General features: G+C 33.1%; 1 protein-coding gene across 4 annotated transcripts in view; it reads right to left on the bottom strand.

Annotated features, from left to right (window-relative positions):
* The window catches only part of LOC140450207 (choline transporter-like protein 1), a 233,635-nt gene that overhangs the window by 104,348 nt on the left and 109,031 nt on the right, over nucleotides 1-20,256 (bottom strand). For all 4 annotated transcript variants that reach the window (XM_072543684.1, XM_072543683.1, XM_072543686.1 and 1 more), the window contains 4 exons: nucleotides 13,728-13,818; nucleotides 4,933-4,996; nucleotides 4,694-4,802; nucleotides 4,387-4,627 (listed from right to left, as the gene is read on the bottom strand). In XM_072543684.1, the coding sequence (XP_072399785.1) occupies nucleotides 4,387-4,627; nucleotides 4,694-4,802; nucleotides 4,933-4,996; nucleotides 13,728-13,818 (505 nt within the window). The remainder of the gene's footprint in view (nucleotides 1-4,386; nucleotides 4,628-4,693; nucleotides 4,803-4,932; nucleotides 4,997-13,727; nucleotides 13,819-20,256) is intronic.

Here is a 20,256-nt window from a genome sequence, read left to right as displayed (position 1 = left end):
AATGTTGTAAGGATTAAAGCTGGTCTTTTGTCGACCCATTTTATCACTTGTAAAATCAATTATGGGGTTAAGTTTCATCGTGAGTAGCTGGTTGCAACTTTTTTAATCGAGATTTTGGTTTTACATGTTTTTATAGTAAAACATCTGCACATGAATAATTCGTTTCTTGAACAATGATTTCAATTCAACGACCAATATTCTAAAATAAGGTGTTATTACGTCGTCCGGAATATTATAAACTGGTTCTCTTTCACAAAGCATTGGAAATATGGTTTACATTCTATATTTAGAAAAATCTGTTACTGCAACTCTTGTTCGACTAAACTAAACTAAATTAATACACAAAACAAATTAATCTATTTTTTTTATAGAAATGCAGATTCCTGTTGGATTTTTATCAGTGCGGCATGAGTCACTGGTGTCTCGTATATCCGGACCTCTTATCGCATTACAAACATAATTCTCAATTAGCAGTGCGGTACAAGATACATTTAGGTCGTATAATCTTAAAGCCGTAATAAGACCATAAGACCGTATGTTATATATAAATATATTCCTATAAGAATAATCTTGAAAGATGAAAAAATACAATAAAAAAGTGCAATATTAACTGTTATTTAAAAAATAATAAGTCATTCACGGGCGTACAGTTAAAAACAAAAGTTTTCAGTGTTCTATTGCTTGATTATTATTATCTGGTATTCTGAAAATGTTGACATTTTTTCCTGGTCTGATCTTCCTCAACTAACTTCATCTTTCTTATTTGGTAGGTTGTATTGTTCAGGTCTCTTTAAGTGTTTTTGTTGCTATCCATAGTGAATGATTTTCTTTAGACAATGTACTAATGTAGTGTTCAAATGTAGAATTGCGTGCATCATGTAGCGCTGATCTTAATTGTCTGATTATCTATCTCTTGCTCTTCATTTTTCGACTATTAGCTGTATAATATAATTCTGAGTGTTATTTGTGTTTTCTTGATTTGGAATTGTTAATCGTGTAGCTCCATATGAAATAGTAGAAGATGAAAACGACAGCATATTCATCGATAAAAAAAGGAAACGCGATAAAGATATCTGAAACAACTGTTTTATGTTTTACCAAAACAGATGAACAGAGCACTATAAAGAGGAAGTAGAATTAGCTATGAAACAGCTTGAATGGGGAAAAGAAGTAAGCTTAGACCAAATACCAGCAGGAATTATTCAACTGAGGAAAAAAATTAAATGGATATTTTACGCTAATATTTCACGTTCTGCGACGCATTCCACGTTTGACACACTGTCTTGTTTAGTTTTCTGTCATTCTATTTGTTAAATCCTATCTCATTTTCATCACAGCGTCAAGTAGCAGTAAATGTGTGCACTGAACGGGAGGCATATGTCTAACAGTGAACGTTGGAGATTTTTCGAGTTTATCATATCTTCTTCTTTAAGTGCCTCTCCTATCGGAGATTGGATATCATTAGGGCGATTCTAATTTTATTTACTGCTGTTTTGAATAATTCGTTAGTGGTACAGCCAAACCACTCTCTTAAATTTCTCATCCAGGACATTCTTATACGGCCTGGATTTCTGCGTCCTTGGATTTTTCTTTGCATTATATTTTGTAGGAATGTGTACTTTTGTCCTCTCATCAGGTGGCCAAACTATTCAAGTTTTCTCTTTTTTATATTCAGTATAACTTTTGGATCGTTATTTATTCTGCGTATTACCTCTTCATTTGTAATTTTATCCACCCAACTTATTTTTAGTATACGGCGGTAGCACCACATCTCAAAGCTTTCAAGATTTTTAACATTCTTCTGTTTAAGAGCCCATGCCTCAACAACCGTAAAGCAAAGTACTGAATACATACTAAGTAGTTAACTAAAAGTGGACGTATGTAAAGATATGCATGACGTAATCGTATGGTATTCGCTAATAATCCTGTCACGTAATATGTCACACACTTCTGTGCGTTAATTCGTTTTATTGCTGCCAGTTTAAGGTGTTATTACATGCCGCCATGTTTAATTTTTCTCCACCATCGTATTATCTCCGTTAAATCCTATCATTTTAGGCTCCATATGTCATGATTAGACCTATAGGACCGGAGATACGCAACTAAGGCTCTTTTGACATAACATATATAGGAGCAAAGATATATACCTAAGGTCCTTTTGGTGTTAATGTATTTGATTTCTACGTCGTAGTATTCTATTGGTTAAATTGTACCATTTGAGGTACTGTACGTCACGATTGGACTAATAGGATCAAAGATACATAACTAAGGCCCTTTTGCCAGGCTACTCTATTTAATTTTTATATCTCATTGTATTCTATTAGTTAAATTCTATCTTTTGAGGTACGAAACGTCACGATTGGACTCATAGGACCGCAGATACATAACTAAGGCCCTTTTGACAAGCTGATGTATTTTATTTTTCTATGGTATTGTAATCGATTGGTTAAATCCTATCATTTGAGGTACTGTACGTCACGATTGGGCCACTAAAAACGAAGATACGTAACTAAGGCCCTTTTGACGTGATGCTGTATTTAATTTCTATGTCATTGTATTCTATTGGTTAAGTGCTATCATTTGAGGTATCGTACGTCACGATTGGACTAATGGGACCGAAGATACATAACTAAGGCCATTTTGACATGCTACTCCATTTAATTTTTATACCTCATTGTATTTTATTTGTCAAATCCTTTCATTTGAGGTACTGCACATCATGATTGGACTAATAGAACTAAAGATACACAACTAAGGCCCTTTTGACATTGTTCTGCATTTGATTTTTCTATCCCATTGTATTATTTATGTTAAATCCTATCATTAGAGGTACTATACGTCACGATTGGACTAATAGGACCGAAGATACGTGACTACGGCCCTTTGGACATGTTGCTGTATTTCATTTTTTTATTTCATTGTTTTCAATTGGTTAAATCCTGTCATTTGAGATACTGTACGTCACGATTGGACTTATAGAAACGAAAATATATAATTAAGGCCTTTTTGACATGCTGCTATATTTGATTTTTCTGTCTTATTGTATTTTATTGGTTAAATCCTATCATTTGAGGGGCTGTACGTCGCGACTGGACGAATTGGAGTGAAGATACAATAGGTAGTTGCAATATATCATAACCCGTTCCTTTTAACCAAACATGATTCCAAAATGATTTGTGGATGAAAAAAATATATATATATATTCTTAAATTTACTATTTCGTTGTGGGCAATATTATATTCAACAGCGATGCCAAATTTCTGATGCTAAAATGATTGATAATGAAAGTGGGATATACATTTTCATGTATATAATGGCAGCGAGTAAACGGTAAAACCCTGAACTAAATATATATAATATTTTCACTGTACCATCATTTTAGACTCAAACATTTTCTGGAATAAACTTATATAACTCAGTAAGGGATAAAAAGAGAAAGCGGATATTTTAAAATACCAACACGGTATCAAAACTCTAATCAATGAGATGGTTAAAATTCTTGTAACAAGTACAGGAAAACAGTTATTGAGGTCTTGTAAAGTAGCGTCGATATACAGATGCTACTTTGCAAGACGATGCTGAATTGATGGGAAAAGCATAATGTATCGATGCGAAAATGATAGTAGGATGTATATATATATATATATATATATATATATATATATATATATATATATTACTATAATATGTATAATATTAGTTATTATTTTCATATTTTACATTTAATATTTTTCTTTTACTGTACTATAATATGATCTAATTTAATGGTATATTTTAACTACTTTGCTTTAAAAGATATTATTTTCTGTTATTTCGTAAAATCTAATTAACTGGCTTAAACACATGTCTGTTTTTAAGTTCAAACATTCGACTTTCTTGGTTATTTTGGAAATACGTCGAAATACAAACACAAAAACTGCTGTAAAGTATCATATTTCTGTGACCATTTAGTTTTCTGACCATTTTCTGTGACTGCACTTGACTCTCTCACCCTACGGACCACCTAGAAATATAACCAGAGAGTTTCGAACTATTTTATACAAAGAAATACACTCTTACTAACGAGACAGCGTACTGAAAACATCCAGTTTATCGGTTAAGTCCTCTTTTGAGTCTCGGCACCAGGCGTCCTTTAACGTCGTGACGTGGTACTATTCTACTGCCTGCTTCAATAATTAATTCACCAATATTTTAAAAGGTAAGTCTATGCTTTGTACATATAACAGCAATGAGTAAAAGCCAGCTAATTTTCGTAATTTATTCACAATAAATATTTACTATTTTCGCTAATTTATTTACACGCAAAATATTGCATTTTTTCTTCCATTATTATTTCTAATTTCATTTAACCACAAAACAATATGTATATATTATAAAATAACTTACCAGAATTGGTTCCAACAACAAAATTGGCATTGCTGCAATAGCCTTTCCTGCCTCTTCAAATAGCTGCACTACTAGTTTTATTCTATTTCTCATTACAAAAATAATCAGACTTATAATAATCGTAATGATTGTCGCCAAAATTGCAAAAACCAAATAGGTATCTGACTTCCTTGCATCGACATCTGGTAGCAAAGAAGATGGCATGCCATCATTAGTGTCCTTTGAATGTTTCCACAGAATCCTAAAAAAATTAAAAAATGGATACCACAAAGCTCCGTATTGAGGCCCTTGTAGTGTATTTACACACCATAAGAGTATCGTTCCTATTAGACAGGCCGCCAAGGAGCCTAAGAGTACTATCCATACAACAACTCCTACTAGGTATCTGAATAATACTAGTAGCAAAGATGATAACACTGAAACAAAGTTTTAATTGTCAGATAAAATATTTGTACTAAAATGTACAAATGTATTAAATATATTAAATTATTAAATTATTAAATGTATTAAATAAATTAGGTATTTATGTACTGGTATATAGTTTACCTAAAGCAATAAGGCAGAGATAACAAATTTCAGTCCAACATATTTGAAAGTCTTCCGATACTTCCTAAAATAAAAAAAAACTTTTATATATATTTTTTGTTATTAAAAAGTGGGCAATACTACTATGTTTTATGTTTATATTAAATTATGATTATAATTCTTTAAAATAAATTTGCTCCATGGACAGATTCGAACGTAGTTATAAGGTTCGAATCGTTTTGTAACGTCCCTTAGTCCGCTTCTTCTTGATCGACGATGATAAATACAATAAAACGTTGAAGTTGTGGTGTAAAAATCATAGTTTTATTGACAGATACTGATAATTACACTCTAGTTGTTGGTTAGGTAACTTTCTACTATAGACTGCGCTCAAATGAGCTCAAATCCCCAATTTATAATCTCACAAATAATGTATTCCTCAGCACAGAGGTTATTGCTTCTATCATACTAACAAACTTTGAACTATGAGGTTACAATACCATTTAATCTAGGCCGTAATTGCAACACTTGGGAAGTTCAATTGGAAAATATATTATTCGGCAATTTTTTACATTGTAGGTAAATGAACTAATTATTAAAATATTACACGATATGTTTTCACAATGTTTCAATTATACACAGCGAAACTATAAAATATTAAGAAGTTAAGTGCAGTTGAAGTGTCGCCCGGTTAACCACAGCTATTCGTAACGTTATCGAAATAACCAAATAACTTACAAATCAACAGTTTAGTAATTTGTAAGAGTACGTCAGAAGTGAAAGCAATATCTACCCTCTGGGTAAGTGTTTGCAAATCTTAATTTAACCGTATTTCATTAAATAAATCAGCTACATAAAAATAAATTAACTGCTGATTAAAAACAAAATAAATAAAACAGTTGACAGTCGTTATCAATGTTCTCATCAGAGAGAACCAACTACACAATAGGATATAAAATTTAATCATCATTAAATATAATTCCTTCCACCAAAAATGTTCCTGGCCGGGAATGGACCTGGATTAAATCCCAACCAGCAGACTGATCCAATCGACCAACAATCATATCCAATGCCAGGGATGCAAACATCATACATACTTCTAAAACAGTCAAACCCAATATCGAAAGATATGTCACAGTACCATTAAAACCAATTACAACCATTTTCTAATAGTTCTGCTAATCAATTCAACCTTCAGCCACAACCACCTCCACTGGCTCAAGTTAATACAAATGCAGAATTCTTATAGACTCATTTAAATCAAATACAACACCCTCAGCATACAGTCGAAAACCCAAATTATTCTCCAGAGCAGTCATCAAGCGAAGAAGAAATTGAAAGTCACAAAAATAAACATGAAACTTCCTCGTGGCAAAAAGTAACCACAAAAAGAAAGAAATCACAAATAAACAGACCTACCAAGCAAAATACACAAACTACAACAAACAACAGATTCCAAGTGCTACAGGAACAAGAGACCGATAGTAAGAGGACTCTATTACACGATTGATATAGATGATATAAAAACTGAACTTGCGAAAAAACGCCACCATGTAAGAAACATAATCAATGTTAAATATAGACTAACAAAAGAATCCTCTTTCACTATTCTTTATTGATCTTGAACCCAATACAAATAATAAAAAAGCATACCGAATAGAATTTCTATTAAACTCAAAAATTAACGTAGGGGTTCCAAGACAAAGGAACAGTATAATCCAGTGCACCAGATGCCAGGCCTATGGGCACTCCAAATCATATTGCTTAACAGCATACAATTGAGTAAAATGCGGTGGTCCCCATAATAAAAAAACTAAATGTACTAAACCTAAAGATATGGAATTTGCAATATGAAAGCTAACGGCTGTATACAAAACGCTGCTTGGGAATCTACACCTATACGTAAAAAGGGTAATCCTGAAGACAACAATGTGCCACTACATATCAAAAAAATTCTAAGCGAAAAAAGGAGAGCGCATGCAAAATGGCAAAGGTCTCGAAATCCACTCGATAAGACACAACTAAATAGACAAACACACCAGCTAACGTCAGCACTAAATCAAGCTCGTAATGACACTTTCAATTTTTATATTAACAATCCCTTTGCAGATGACCACTCTATATGTAGAGCAATTAAAAAATTCAAGAAACCGACACTACCAATTCCTCCAATAAGAAAACCTGATAGAAGTTGGGCGCAGACTGACAATGAAAAGCTAATGTATTTGCAGAATATTTAGAAAAATATATTTACTCCAAATTTAGGTCAAAACATAAAGATGATGTAGTTAGCGAATATCTAAATGCACCCCGTCAACTATCGCCTCCAATAAAAGCATCCTCCTCATTCGAAGTTCGCAGAATAATAATGAGTACCAACTCAAAAGCCCCAGGATAAGATTTAATCGATGGGAGAATCCTAAAACATCTACCCAGGTAAGCAGTTCTCATGCTTACTATTATCTATTATAGAATGCTAGAGTTAAGCCATTTTCCAATTCAGTGGAAATATGTTCATATTATAATGATTGGAAATCCAGGTAAATTGCCTATAGAACCAAGAAGTTTGTTACCCTTGATGTCCAAGATATTTGAAAGACTCTTGCTAAATAGAATAAGTAAAACTGCACCACTCAAGAATATAATATCCGAACATCAGTTTGGCTTTGGGTAAATAGAATGTCATGGCATGCAGCAATTACAGGTAAAATACTTGAGACCTGGACAAAATTTGAATCAGAAATTCTAGCATTAAATGGATTGATGTTGAATAGACAAGCTATTTGCAAGGATGCTATTGCTGTGCAGCTACATGGTTTTGCTGACACGTCTGAATGGACCTACGGTGCTTGCATCTATTTGCGAAGTGTAAATTCAAAAGAAGCTTGTTACCCTTGATGTCCAAGATATTTGAAAGACTCCTGCTAAATAGAATAAGCAAAACTGTACCACTCGAGAATATAATATCCGAACATCAGTTTGGTTTCTGTCAAAAATATTCAACAATCCAACAGTGTCATAGAATAGTAAATAAAATAAAGAGAAATGTGAAAGAAACGACTATTTTTGCCTTAGTATTTATCGATATTCAGCAGGCTTTTGATAAAGTCTGGCACAATTGTTTGGTATTTAAATTAAAATCTTTACTGACTAGCGATATGTACCTTATCCTGAAGTCCTATATTAACGAACGTTCGTTCCAAGTAAAAATCAATAATGATTTCTCAACCTATCACTCAATCCAATTCGGAGTTCCTTAATGAAGTGCCCTCCGTTCCTTCCTGTACCTAATCTTTACTGCTGACATACCTATTACAGATGACGTCACAGTGGCGCTAAGAGCCTTTTTTCTTGGACAAAGGGGGTCGTTTTTTTCTGCAGTTCGGCGTCGAATCGGCCTAATAATACGGCGTAGTAGGGCCTTGTGACCGTTTTGCCCTTCTCCAGATAGTCGATGTGGATCACTCCTTGTGAATCCTAGAAAATGGTGGGCATCTACTTTCCGGCCAATAGGACAGTCTTCGCTTCTTTGGACCACGTTCGCCGCGTGACACCCACTGTTTCCACTGTACCTTGGTCTTTGATGTGTAATGCTTCGTGGACGGTTACGAAACGACATAGAAACTCTTTAGAATTAAGCTTAAATATAGTCAAATACTGTTCTGAAGTGGTCTCACGGTTGTGCTTGTTGCCCGGAGTGCGCAAATACGGCACCCATCGCGCGGATAGCTTTCTCATGTCCAAAATTTCAAACAGTATATTATATACGCGGTCTTTTAAGATGCCTGCTGTCTCAGATATCACGTGCACCTTCAGTCGGCGGTCTGCTAATACGAAATCGTGAATTTTTTTTACGTTATCCTCCGTGGTAGCTATTTTTGGGATACCGAGGCGTAGCTCATCAATAACCGACGTGCGACCAGGTTGAAACTCGTTATACCAATTTTTGATAGTTGCCATCGAAGAAGAAGAGTATTTGTACACAACATCCTTGATTTCGTTGTGCTATTTCACTTCCAAAAACAAAAATCGACGACAATAAAATTAATACTTTAGGTTTAAGTTGGTCTTGCCGAGAAGATCTATTTTTATGCTGTATCAATGCTAATCCGAGACAAGCAACTTTAAGTAAGCGTTCAATTTTATCTGTAATATCTAAAATTTTTGATCATCTTAGTCTAATTAGTCCTTGTATTATATTGGCTAAAGTACTTATTCAAACGAACATCAGTTTGGCTTTGTGTAAATATAATGTCATGGGATGCAGCAATTACAGGTAAAATACTTGAGACCTGGTCAAAATTCGAATCAGAAATTCCAGCATTAAATGGATTGATGTTGAATAGACAAGCTATTTGCAAGAATGCTATTGCTGTGCAGCTACATGGTTTTGCTGACATGTCTGAATGGGCTTACGGTGCTTGCATCTATTTGCGAAGTGTAAATGCAACTGGTGATACACGTGTTGAGTTACTGTGTGCAAACAGAAAGGAAGCTCCCTAAAAACGTTAATAATTCCATATCTAGAGTTAAGCGCCATGTAATTACTGGCGCGCTCATCTGCCAAGGTTAAAAAGTCGATGCAAATGGAATTCGAGTCTTTAACTTTATGGTCGGACTCAACTATAGCTTCAGCGTGGATACGAACCAGTCCCTATCTGCTAAAGACCTTTACAAGTAACAGAATTTCGGAAATCCAATCTTTAACAGAAAATTCAAAATAGCGATATATTTCAGCACGATAACCCAGCCGAAATTATTTCTAGGGATCTATATCCTAGACATAATTTAGATTTAGAGCGTTAGTGGCACGTCAGCGCTTTTCTAAATTGTTAAGAATGCAAAGATCAGTTGCTTACATTTTTTCTTTTAAATACAATTACTTAAATAAAGAAAATACAAGACACGGACCTCTAGAGGCACAAGAACTTACGATTGCTTTAGAAACTTTGGTTATACTTTGCCAACATGATTCCTTTAAAAATGAAATAGAGGCAATAAGGATCAATAAAGTTAAAAACATAAATAATTCACAATTAGGTCTTGCTCCTGTCTTGGATACAAACAATATTCTTCGAGTTGGTGGTAGGTTAAGACACTCTGAATTTGTCTTTAACAAAAAACATCCCACATTGCTACATTCAAGGCATCATTTTACTAAACTACTGTTTTCTTTAGAGAACGAAAGTCTTTTTCACGCGTGCCCCTTAACTTCTTCTGAGTACTATAAGGGAGGAGTACTGGCCCATAACAGGCAGGAATCTTGCACGAATAACTGTAAAAAATTGCATTAAATGTTTTAAGTTAAAAGCTAAGACTATTGAGCCCTTTATGTCTGATTTACCCCGGAAACGCGTAAATCCTTCTAACGCATGTACCATAGTGTTGGTGGATTATGTCGGCCCTTTTCAAATTAAAGATAGAAAAGGAATAGTATACCTTATGTCAAAATGTTATATCGGTTTGTTCATCTGCATTTAGAATAAATCTCTAACCTGTCTTCGGAAGCCTTTATTCAAACTCTGCGTCGTTTCGTCTCCAGGCGAGGAAAACCTTCAAAAATATTTCCAGACAACGGGTCAAATTTTATAAGCGCGAATTGAAACAATTCTTTAACCAGAATAAAGAGGCAATTGCAAATGAAACTCATTTACATTATATAGAGTGGAGTTTTATACCTCATTATTCACCGCATTTTAGTGGCCTCTGGGAGGCAAGGGTAAAGAGCGTAAAATTAAAAAAATTAAAAAAGAATAAAAAAATTTACTTTCTATGGAATTCGGGGTGTGTCTTTGAATTGGTTCAAAACTTACTTGGTAGGTAGGAAACAATTGGTTAGAATAAAAGACACCGACTCTAGTTGTAAAAACATTGAGTGTGGAGTACCGCAAGGTTCAGTATTAGGTCCCATTCTTTTTTACTTTTCATTAATGACATCACTTACTTGAAAATTAAAGGGAAAATTTTTCTATTTGCTGATGATACCAGTATTACTTGGAGCAGCTCTAATATTTCAACGCTTCATTCAATTATAACCGGTGATTTGCTTATAATCAAGGCTTGGTCAGACTCCAACTTACTTAGCTTTAACGTGGATAAGACAGTAGCATTATCTTATAAAGGAGTCATTCAACTCTTGCTTTTGAATGAGAGCCAAATCAGTATCGTTAATTCCGTGAAATTTCTGGGTATTCTTGTCGACAGCGATCTTAAATGGTTCTTGCATACTGACTCCTTAAGGAAGAAACTAGCCTCAGCTTGCTTTGCAATAAGATCTGTTTCGAAGGAACTAAATTTATCTTCTGTCAAAATGGCATATTTCTCATTGTTCGAGTCCCATCTTCGATATGGGCTTCCATTTTGGGGTTCTAGTACAGTGGCCCAATTTGATTCTATTTTTAAGTTACAAAAAAGAGCAATTCATTATCTATTTGGTCTCAAACAAACAACTCATTGCAAGACCTACTTCAAAAATCACGGAATTTTGACGCTTCTCTCCTTGTTTATTTTGGAAACGGTTTGTTTGATTCGCAAGCATCTAAACATTTTTCCCGATAGACCTGATCATATCTACTCCATTAGAAATTCGGATTGTAACGTTTATTTACCGATAGCTAAATAGCTAAATACCGATAGCTAGTAAAGAATTCTATTCTATATAGTGCAAAAAAACTTTATAATCACCTTCCAAGAGAAATTAAATCCGCAACATCTTTCATTAAGTTGTGTAAGATGACAAAAATCTATCTCTCTGAAAGACCATATTATTCAGTTGATGAGTTTCTTAATGTATAACAAAGAAACAAAATTAGTATTGTTTATAATTACATTTGGGTGTCTCAAGCAGTGGCTACAATTTGTCTCATTTGTTTTTGTCTGTACAAATTATGTAAGTTATACAATAATTTTACTAATTTAAAATTGTATTGTTCAGTTTTTTTATTATATTTGTTTTATACTTTTTGTACTTTTTGACTGATTTTTTTTAGCTTTGTCCATAAAATTGTTCAATAATTTTCAGTGACAATAAAGCATATTTCTATTTCTATTTCTATAAAGCATCACTTAAAACGAGTTTTAACAAACGTTAATTTACTTTTCGAGGAATTCACTACTATTTTCTCGCAGATAAAGGCAATTTTAAATTCTCGTCCCCTCTGCCCCCTATGTGTCGATTCTAATGACCTTACTCCATTAACCCCAGCTCACTTTCTTATTGGAAGACCTACAGTAGCTATTCCTGATCAAGACGTGACCGATATTAATCTGAGTAGACTGAATAGATACCAGCTTGTACAACAAGTGACCCAACATTGTTGGGACAGCTGAAAGATGGACTATATTAGCGAGTTAGAACGTCGCACCAAGCGGAGAATCAACAAGGGGAACTATTTGGAAAATTCGATAGTATTTATCAAAGACGAGTGTACTTCATCAACACGATGGCCACCAGGTAGAATTCTGAAACTGCACAAGGGTTCAGATGGAATATCCAGAGTGGCAACCATCAAAGTTGCTTTCCAGAGCATTTAACCTCTTCCTGCCAGTGTTTGTAAGGCACCACTTTCAACGGGGGGAGGATGTTTACGCCACAACTCGTACTTAACGTAATACGTGTGTGCTGTTTACATGTTGCGTATTTGCAGAGGTGACAACGCCAATGGGAAGTACCACAGAGTGACATTTTCCGGTTCCGGCTAGTGCGCAACCAAAGACATTCGACCAAGACTTGTCAGATACATAAAAGCATGTGCACATAAAATACCATTTATAAGGTTATTTTTATTTTTTTTAAGTAAGTTAGTTTATTATCCTATAAACAAATGCCATAATGGCAAAGAGGCTAGAAGATCTTTAAACCCCGTTGAATGCTGTAAACAAAAATGCACTGAAAAAATCACCGCAAAGTAAACAATATGGATGATGTCGGAAAAATTCCTATAGAAGACCAAGTTCTAAAATTAGATAACAAGATCTTGGAAAGAGTGAAACACTTTATATATCTGGGAAGCTAGATCGATTGCAGGGTTGAAAGTGATAAGGAAATTTCAACCAGGATAGAAATTGCACAAAAAAGGTTCATTAACTGGCGTTTTGTATTGTGCAGTAGAATCTGTCTAAGAGTAAAACACGTCTAAGAGTATTGAAGTGTTACCTCTGGTTCAATTTGTTCTACGGATATAACGAGGGACAAGAAAATTAAAAAATCTTAACAAATTAGAAGCTTTCGAGTCGTTGTATTATCGTCGTATGTTTAGAATCTCGTGGACAGCACATATATCTAACGAACGTGTGCTGGAGACCATGCACAGAGAGCGAGAATTGATCAACATCATCAAACTGAGAAAGGTCCAATACTTCGCTCGTATAATGATAGGACCTAAATATCGTTTATTCAGGTTGATCATTTAGGGCAAAATCGAAGGAATACGCTGGGTCGTAAGAAAACAACTGTCCTGGCTGCGTAACATTAGACAATGGACAGGTCGAACGGTCGAGGAACTGTTTCATCTAGCTGCCGATCGAGAAACATTTCATCAGCTTGTTAATACGACGATAGCCAACGTTTTAAAACAAGCACGGCACACAAAGAAGAAGGTCACTTGACAATAATTATATAATCAGTGATAAATTTTTTTGTATCTATGTCTAATTATATTTTGGAACGACACAATTTATGTCATCTTGATTCGTCTAACTGATAAATTGTTCGTAAAAGATCCAACATATTTTATTGTGAAATAATTATACAGCGGTTTTTAAGAAACTCTTAACAAGCAGTTTATTTCATAAAAAGATGCGAAATGAATACTCACTGTAAAAAAGTTACTCAGTCCAGTCCTGGAAAAAATTGTGTTCACCACTGTCTGACTTTTATTTGGCATACATCGATTGAAAAACTTCCTGCTGAAAATAAAAACGATTAGCTTTTATTACTAATATACACCCGGAAGTAATTCAATTTGATTTTATCGATGGAAGGTAATAATAAACTCAGAAATTCACCCCCTAATCGACATACTACAATTTATAATAGATATATAATAGATATACCTAATCTGATATAACTTACAACAAATAGAGTAGATTAGAGCAAATATATCTGATTATTTCGTGGTATTGACCTCACGGGGCATTGAATTGAAAACTAAAAAGTTTTATGAATCAGTTGTTTGTATAGATGCAATAAACTATGATAAAAATATATTATTAAATATAACAATTCGTTTGGTAGACCATGTAGATAATTAAAAAAATTTAAAATCAAGGAGTGTCCATCCTAAACATATTTATTATAGGGCGAAGATATATTATCACAGTACGCACATTTATCTATCACATTATTTTCAAATCTTGCTGACAACTCTCTTGCTTTTTTCTTGCTCTTGTTAAAATTATTTATATTTATATCTGTTTTTTATAAACAATTAAAATATTTTCCATTTAAAATAACAATTGTCAAAAAACTGTCAAGTTTAAACACAATTTTCAAAGTTTGTCACGAATTTTTACGATTTAAATAGTACTAAACACACAAATTCTATTCAGTTCTATACGAAACGTATTTCAGAAAGGTTGTCTTTCGTGTAGTGTGACTAATTCACAAATTAGTCAGGTTTTTAGGTACTGTATATAGTATACATTAAATCGACCCTCCCAAGGAAAACTGTCATAACTCTTTTTTTTCAATTTTGAGTTATTACCATAAACAGATTTCATGATACCGAAATTTGTTCCAGAGAATATTATAAAAACTCAAATCGTAATAGACAACAAAATATACATTAATGTAAATGTAGTATCTCAATGCTCTCTGTACTTTACCGCAACAAAAGTAGTATTATGGAGTTACTATAGTATTCGCTGTAAATTTGTGAAAAGGGACCGAGATATGGCTACTAGTCCGGTAAAATAAGGATGCAACCTCGGAATGAAAGATAATAAGCTGAAAATTTGCATACGTCTTTATTTTGATGGTATAAAACTTACCTCAAAAGTCTCATATAATCACGTGTCCGCGACTTGAGATATTTAAGGTCAAAGGTCACAAAAATGAGTTTTCTGCAAATATCTCGTTTCCCTTACACTTTATGACATTTAAGGTGGTAAGAAAAATTGTAGAATGGAAAATTCTCTTCAATTTTTGTCTAAAGTACTTTTATGTACCTTTAACCCTTCTTAAGATAGAGCGCAAAGAGTGGGGGACCGCTTACCTGTGTATACGGTAACGCGAAGTCAGCCAGTAGGATTCAATAAATAATAAGTTATATAGTTAATTATTCACTTAAAATACTATTATTATCATTAAATTTTTATTATTTATTATTTAATAAACTATATTTATAGATATTAATTATAAAATATATATTTTTTATATAATATTTATTTTCTTTTTTACAAACATACAATATTAAATGAAATATTTCAAATGAACTTTAATGATATTTTTAACAGCTGTATATACGATAAATTAAGATCAAGTGTAGAATTCAACAATAATCATTTTTATATTTAATTAAATACTGAAAAAATCATATTTATTATTTTTTTAAATTATATATTTATTTATTAATCTAATAATCGATTTATTAAAGTTACAAATATAATATATATTCTTTTATTATGTATGGTTAATATTTTTATATTAATTTTCCCCTTCATCGTCTTCTTCTTCTTCTTCTTCTTCTTCTTCCTCTGACTGCTCAATATCGGATTCATCATCATCATTCTCGTTTATTAAAGTATCAGAATAAAAATATTCAAGAATATCAGGTGCATATTCACTTTCTTCATTGAAATCATCTGAAGTTGATGAAGCGTTTAGACATGATTGTCCATTACACTGCCCACAAATTAAAGTACATTGCAATCCTGATTTCCTGCATCCGCAATTAGAACCACAACCTTTCTTGCAATTGCAAAATATTGTATTCAGCAGTTCTTCTGGCGCTGGCGGTAATAATGTTGCTATTGGTTCCAGAAATTCATTTTGCATTACCCAGCCGAATTCTTGGGGTTCTAAATCATTTCCCAACCAAATTTGGGTCTGATAATAGACACGAATGATATGCTGACGAGCTGTTGCACTTGAAGGTCGAAGACTTGATAACTGCACTGGTTTGTTGAGTCTTGTTGATTTGATGAACTGGGTGTATCGAAAAGAGTCTATATCGTCTTCTGATGTTGGAGCATTATACGCTGCTAAGAAAATACGTACTCCATTTTCAAATAATTCTTGCACAGAGCAGTTTTTTTGTTGAAATAGTTGAGGTGACTGATGTAAATGGTGATTTTTTTCGAACATTTTAATAAACGATATTTTACCTTTCCTATAAATCGCAGAAGTCGTATCACATCCACTAAATGCGTGTAAAAATAAGATGTGTTTCTTAGAATAAGGGTATTTATCAAAACTTTTCGATGAATATAATTTTGTCTCCGCATTACCCTTACCAATTTAAAAAAAAAATTCTTGTTGATGTGATTGAGCTCGTCCTATCAAGATAACTAGCAAATCAATATCTTATTCTACAATGACGGAAGTTTTTCCTACATGTTCAGACTCTGCAATAGCTGTTTCTACAATGAGAACATCAGCATCATCTCTGGCTTGTTTTGTAGTGATATTAACAGCTTTTAATTTGTCGGTAAGCATGTCTATAAAGATTTTTTTATTAGATGTGTTCGATAAAAATTGTTCTTGGCTGATAGGCACATTCATTGTTTCATCAAAACGGAGTTCGTAAATAAAATAAATATTACATAAAAAATATATATTTTATAATTAATATCTATAAATATAGTTTATTAAATAATAAATAAAAAAATTTAATGATAATAATAGTATTTTAAGTGAATAATTAACTATATAACTTATTATTTATTGAATCCTACTGGCTGACTTCGCGTTACCGTATACACAGGTAAGCGGTCCCCCACTCTTTGCGCTCTATCTTAAGAAGGGTTGAAGGTACATAAAAGTACTTTAGACAAAAATTGAAGAGAATTTTCCATTCTACAATTTTTCTTACCATATTAAATGTCATAAAGTGTAAGGGAAACGAGATATTTGTAGAAAACTCATTTTCGTGACCTTTGACCTTTAATATCTTAAGTCGCGGACACGTGATTATATGAGACTTTTGAGGTAAGTTTTATACCATCAAAATAAAGACGTATGCAAATTTTCAGCTTATTATCTTTCATTCCGAGGTTTGCCCCCTTTTTTGCCTCATTTTACTGGATTATACACGTTTCAAGCGAATAATGTTATAGGTTATGTTAAATGTCGTTTCACATTAGATGAAGTACTAAAGAGAACCTTTTTTATTGTTATAATAATTTATAATAATGTCGCAGAGAACTAAACGAATTTTGGGATTACCTACTTGTTAATAATAATGCACAAGTAGCATCAGGTAAGTTGGTGTCATTATATTTATTTGAATATCTTCTTAAAATCTGAATGTTCTACTAGCATGGACAGTAAAAAAAGTTAATTTTAAAGGAACAGTCTAGGTATTTAATCATTTAAACGTTTCTTTTTTTTTATTTAAATTTTTTTATTTTTTTTGTTTTACACAACGAAAATGAAAGTAACGACGACAATTATACCGTTGACATTGATACCAATATATTTTCTTCTGATTATTCCGATGATGATCCGAACTATGTTCCCTCAGGATCAGAAGCAAAAACGAAAATTTGAATCTATCTGATAACAAGAGAAGTAATGTGTCATTGGACAAACTATCATTAAAAAGAAAGCGAAAAGTGATAGAAAAGGTTCAAATAGGAAGAAAACGAGTTAGAAATGAGAACGAATGGATTGACAAAAAAGTCAAAAGAGAACTTATATTAATAGTGGTCTGGAACATAAGAAATGCAAAGAGAGGTTTATACTTTCAAAGAAGATGAAGATTCCTTGTTAGGATAGTTGCAGATATAAATGTAATAGCATATTCAATTTTGAAACAAGACAAGTAATTTTTAGGAATTTTGGAAACTTGGAGATCATACCAGGCAGTGGGATTTTCTTGCAAGGTACGTGACACAACAAGGTAAAACGCAAATCACTGTAAACAATTCTAGAAGAAACTTTTCGCGCAAATATAAATTTAATATTGGTAATATCGAGAAACAAATTTGCAAAATTTTCAAGACAATGTTCTTGAATACGGTTGTGATTTCTGAAACATTTGTTAGCACTGCATTGAAGGAAAAAATAGTGAAGCTAGTAGGTACCATAGAATCAGATAAGAGAGGAAAACATAATACTAGACCGCACAAGATCCCGGATATTGTAAAAGATAACATTGTAGAACACATAAAATTATTTCCACTTGTACCTTCTCATTATACAAGGAATAACTCAAAGCGCATGTACTTATAAAAGGGGTTAAACATATCTGTAATGCACTGACTGTACGTGGAATATGTCAAACGCAAAAAATGGGATGCCATCGCTACAGTTAGACAACACAGGGATGTAGCCATGTTTTAAACAAAGAATCTATTAGAAATCTGAAAGATGCTAGTAAGGAATTGCCAAAAAGTAATCAACCGTTTTTAACAATATGCTTCGATTTGCAGAAGGTAATAGTAACGCCCAAGTCAGAGGTAAATAACTTTTATTATAAGAGTAAGCTTTCAGCTTATAATTTTACTATTTACGACTTGGGCAATAATCAAGGATATTGCTACGTATGGCATGAACAAATATCAAAAAGGGGCCGAATGAAATTGCAAGCTGTTTATGGCATTTTTTTAAAGGTGCAAAACAAGATGCCACTCGAAAAGTCGTGTTATACTCCGACAATTGCGAAGGGCAAAACCGCAATCGTTTTATTTTTTCGATGTTTTCTCATGCATCGGTGACTTTGGATCTGGAAATAACACACCGTTTCCTTGAGATGGGTCATACCCAGAAAGAAAATGACAGCATGCACGCTGTGATAGAAGTTGCAAAGAAACGACATTCGAATATTTATACACGTGACCAGTGGATTAGCTTCATAAAGATGGCAAAAGTTACTTCCCCACAGTATAGAGTTAAAGAAATGTTTCAAGAAGACTTTTTTAGTTTTAAAGCAATGGTTCAGGAACAGAACTGGAAGCTAACTAACACTGCGGAGATGATAAAGATAAGCAAAATAGGAAAATTCACTTCGAACCGAAGAAACCTTATAAAGGTTATTTTTTCCTACAGTTTTGCAGAAAATTACAAAGAACTCGACGTCGCAACATCAAAATTACGTAAACCCCAAGAATATAAACCATCACGTTCATACCAAGGTGCTTTACCAATTGATAGTAAAAAATTAAATGGTCTATTAAGTTTATATAAAGCCAATTTGATACCAGTAATTTACCAGGGATTTTATAACTTCCTGTGGCCATAATGTCATTATAAACAAATTGCTAAAAATAAAATGTCTGCTAATTTTACTTGTTTTATTATTGTAATATGTTTTTATAAATGAAATTTTTGTTGACGAAGACTGTAGTAACTCATTCAAAATCCAAAATCTAAAATATCTTTATGAAATTTATATTCGTTTGCAATAATTCTGATTGCACAAATAATTACTAAGTGAAAAAATAAAAAACGTAGTAGCGATAATTAAAAAATTACAGAACGTCAGTTTTTATAATTATTTTTAAATGCAATTATCTCGGATTGAGCGATTTTGAGTTACGACAGTTTCCGTTGGTAGGATCGAAATATGCTAAGTACATTGGAAAATTATGAATAATACTTGAGACAGGGACAATTCCCCGTCTGTGAAGGATCCCCCAGATAGAGATGTCATAGAGAATAACATGGATACCAGTAGCGCACCTAGAATTTGCCTCTGGAGGGGGGGGGGTTTGGTTGGTCACAATTTTTTTTTATAATGTTAGCTCCATTTTGAGTCCTTAAAATGTGTAAGTAACAGTGTCGGAATAGGGTCCTGGGGGGGGGGGTTTAACCCCCAACCCCCCCCCCCCTCGGTGCGCCACTGATGGATGCTAAAGGTGACAAGGTTTATAATTTAAATAATAAATATAATTCCACAGACATTGGACCATACTATGTTATTGTAGAACCTTGATTTAAATAGTCGATTATCAGCTGTCAAAGTTGGTCATTATTTTTTTGAAAACTCAATCTTAAAGAAAGACATTATCGATATTAAGTTGGTTGGTAAAAACAAAGTAAAAATTATATTTAAAACTTGTAATATTGCAAATTTCATTACAGAACATAAATTATTGTGAAGATAATAATTTAGTTTTTTACATTCCTAACTTCTTTAATCATAAAAAAGCTATTATTAGAGAAGTGGACACCTTTTGGACGAA

Source organism: Diabrotica undecimpunctata, chromosome 9 (genome assembly GCF_040954645.1).
Source record: "Diabrotica undecimpunctata isolate CICGRU chromosome 9, icDiaUnde3, whole genome shotgun sequence".
In the NCBI taxonomy this organism is placed as follows: Eukaryota; Metazoa; Arthropoda; class Insecta; order Coleoptera; family Chrysomelidae; genus Diabrotica; species Diabrotica undecimpunctata.
This window is presented reverse-complemented; position numbering and strand designations above follow the sequence as displayed.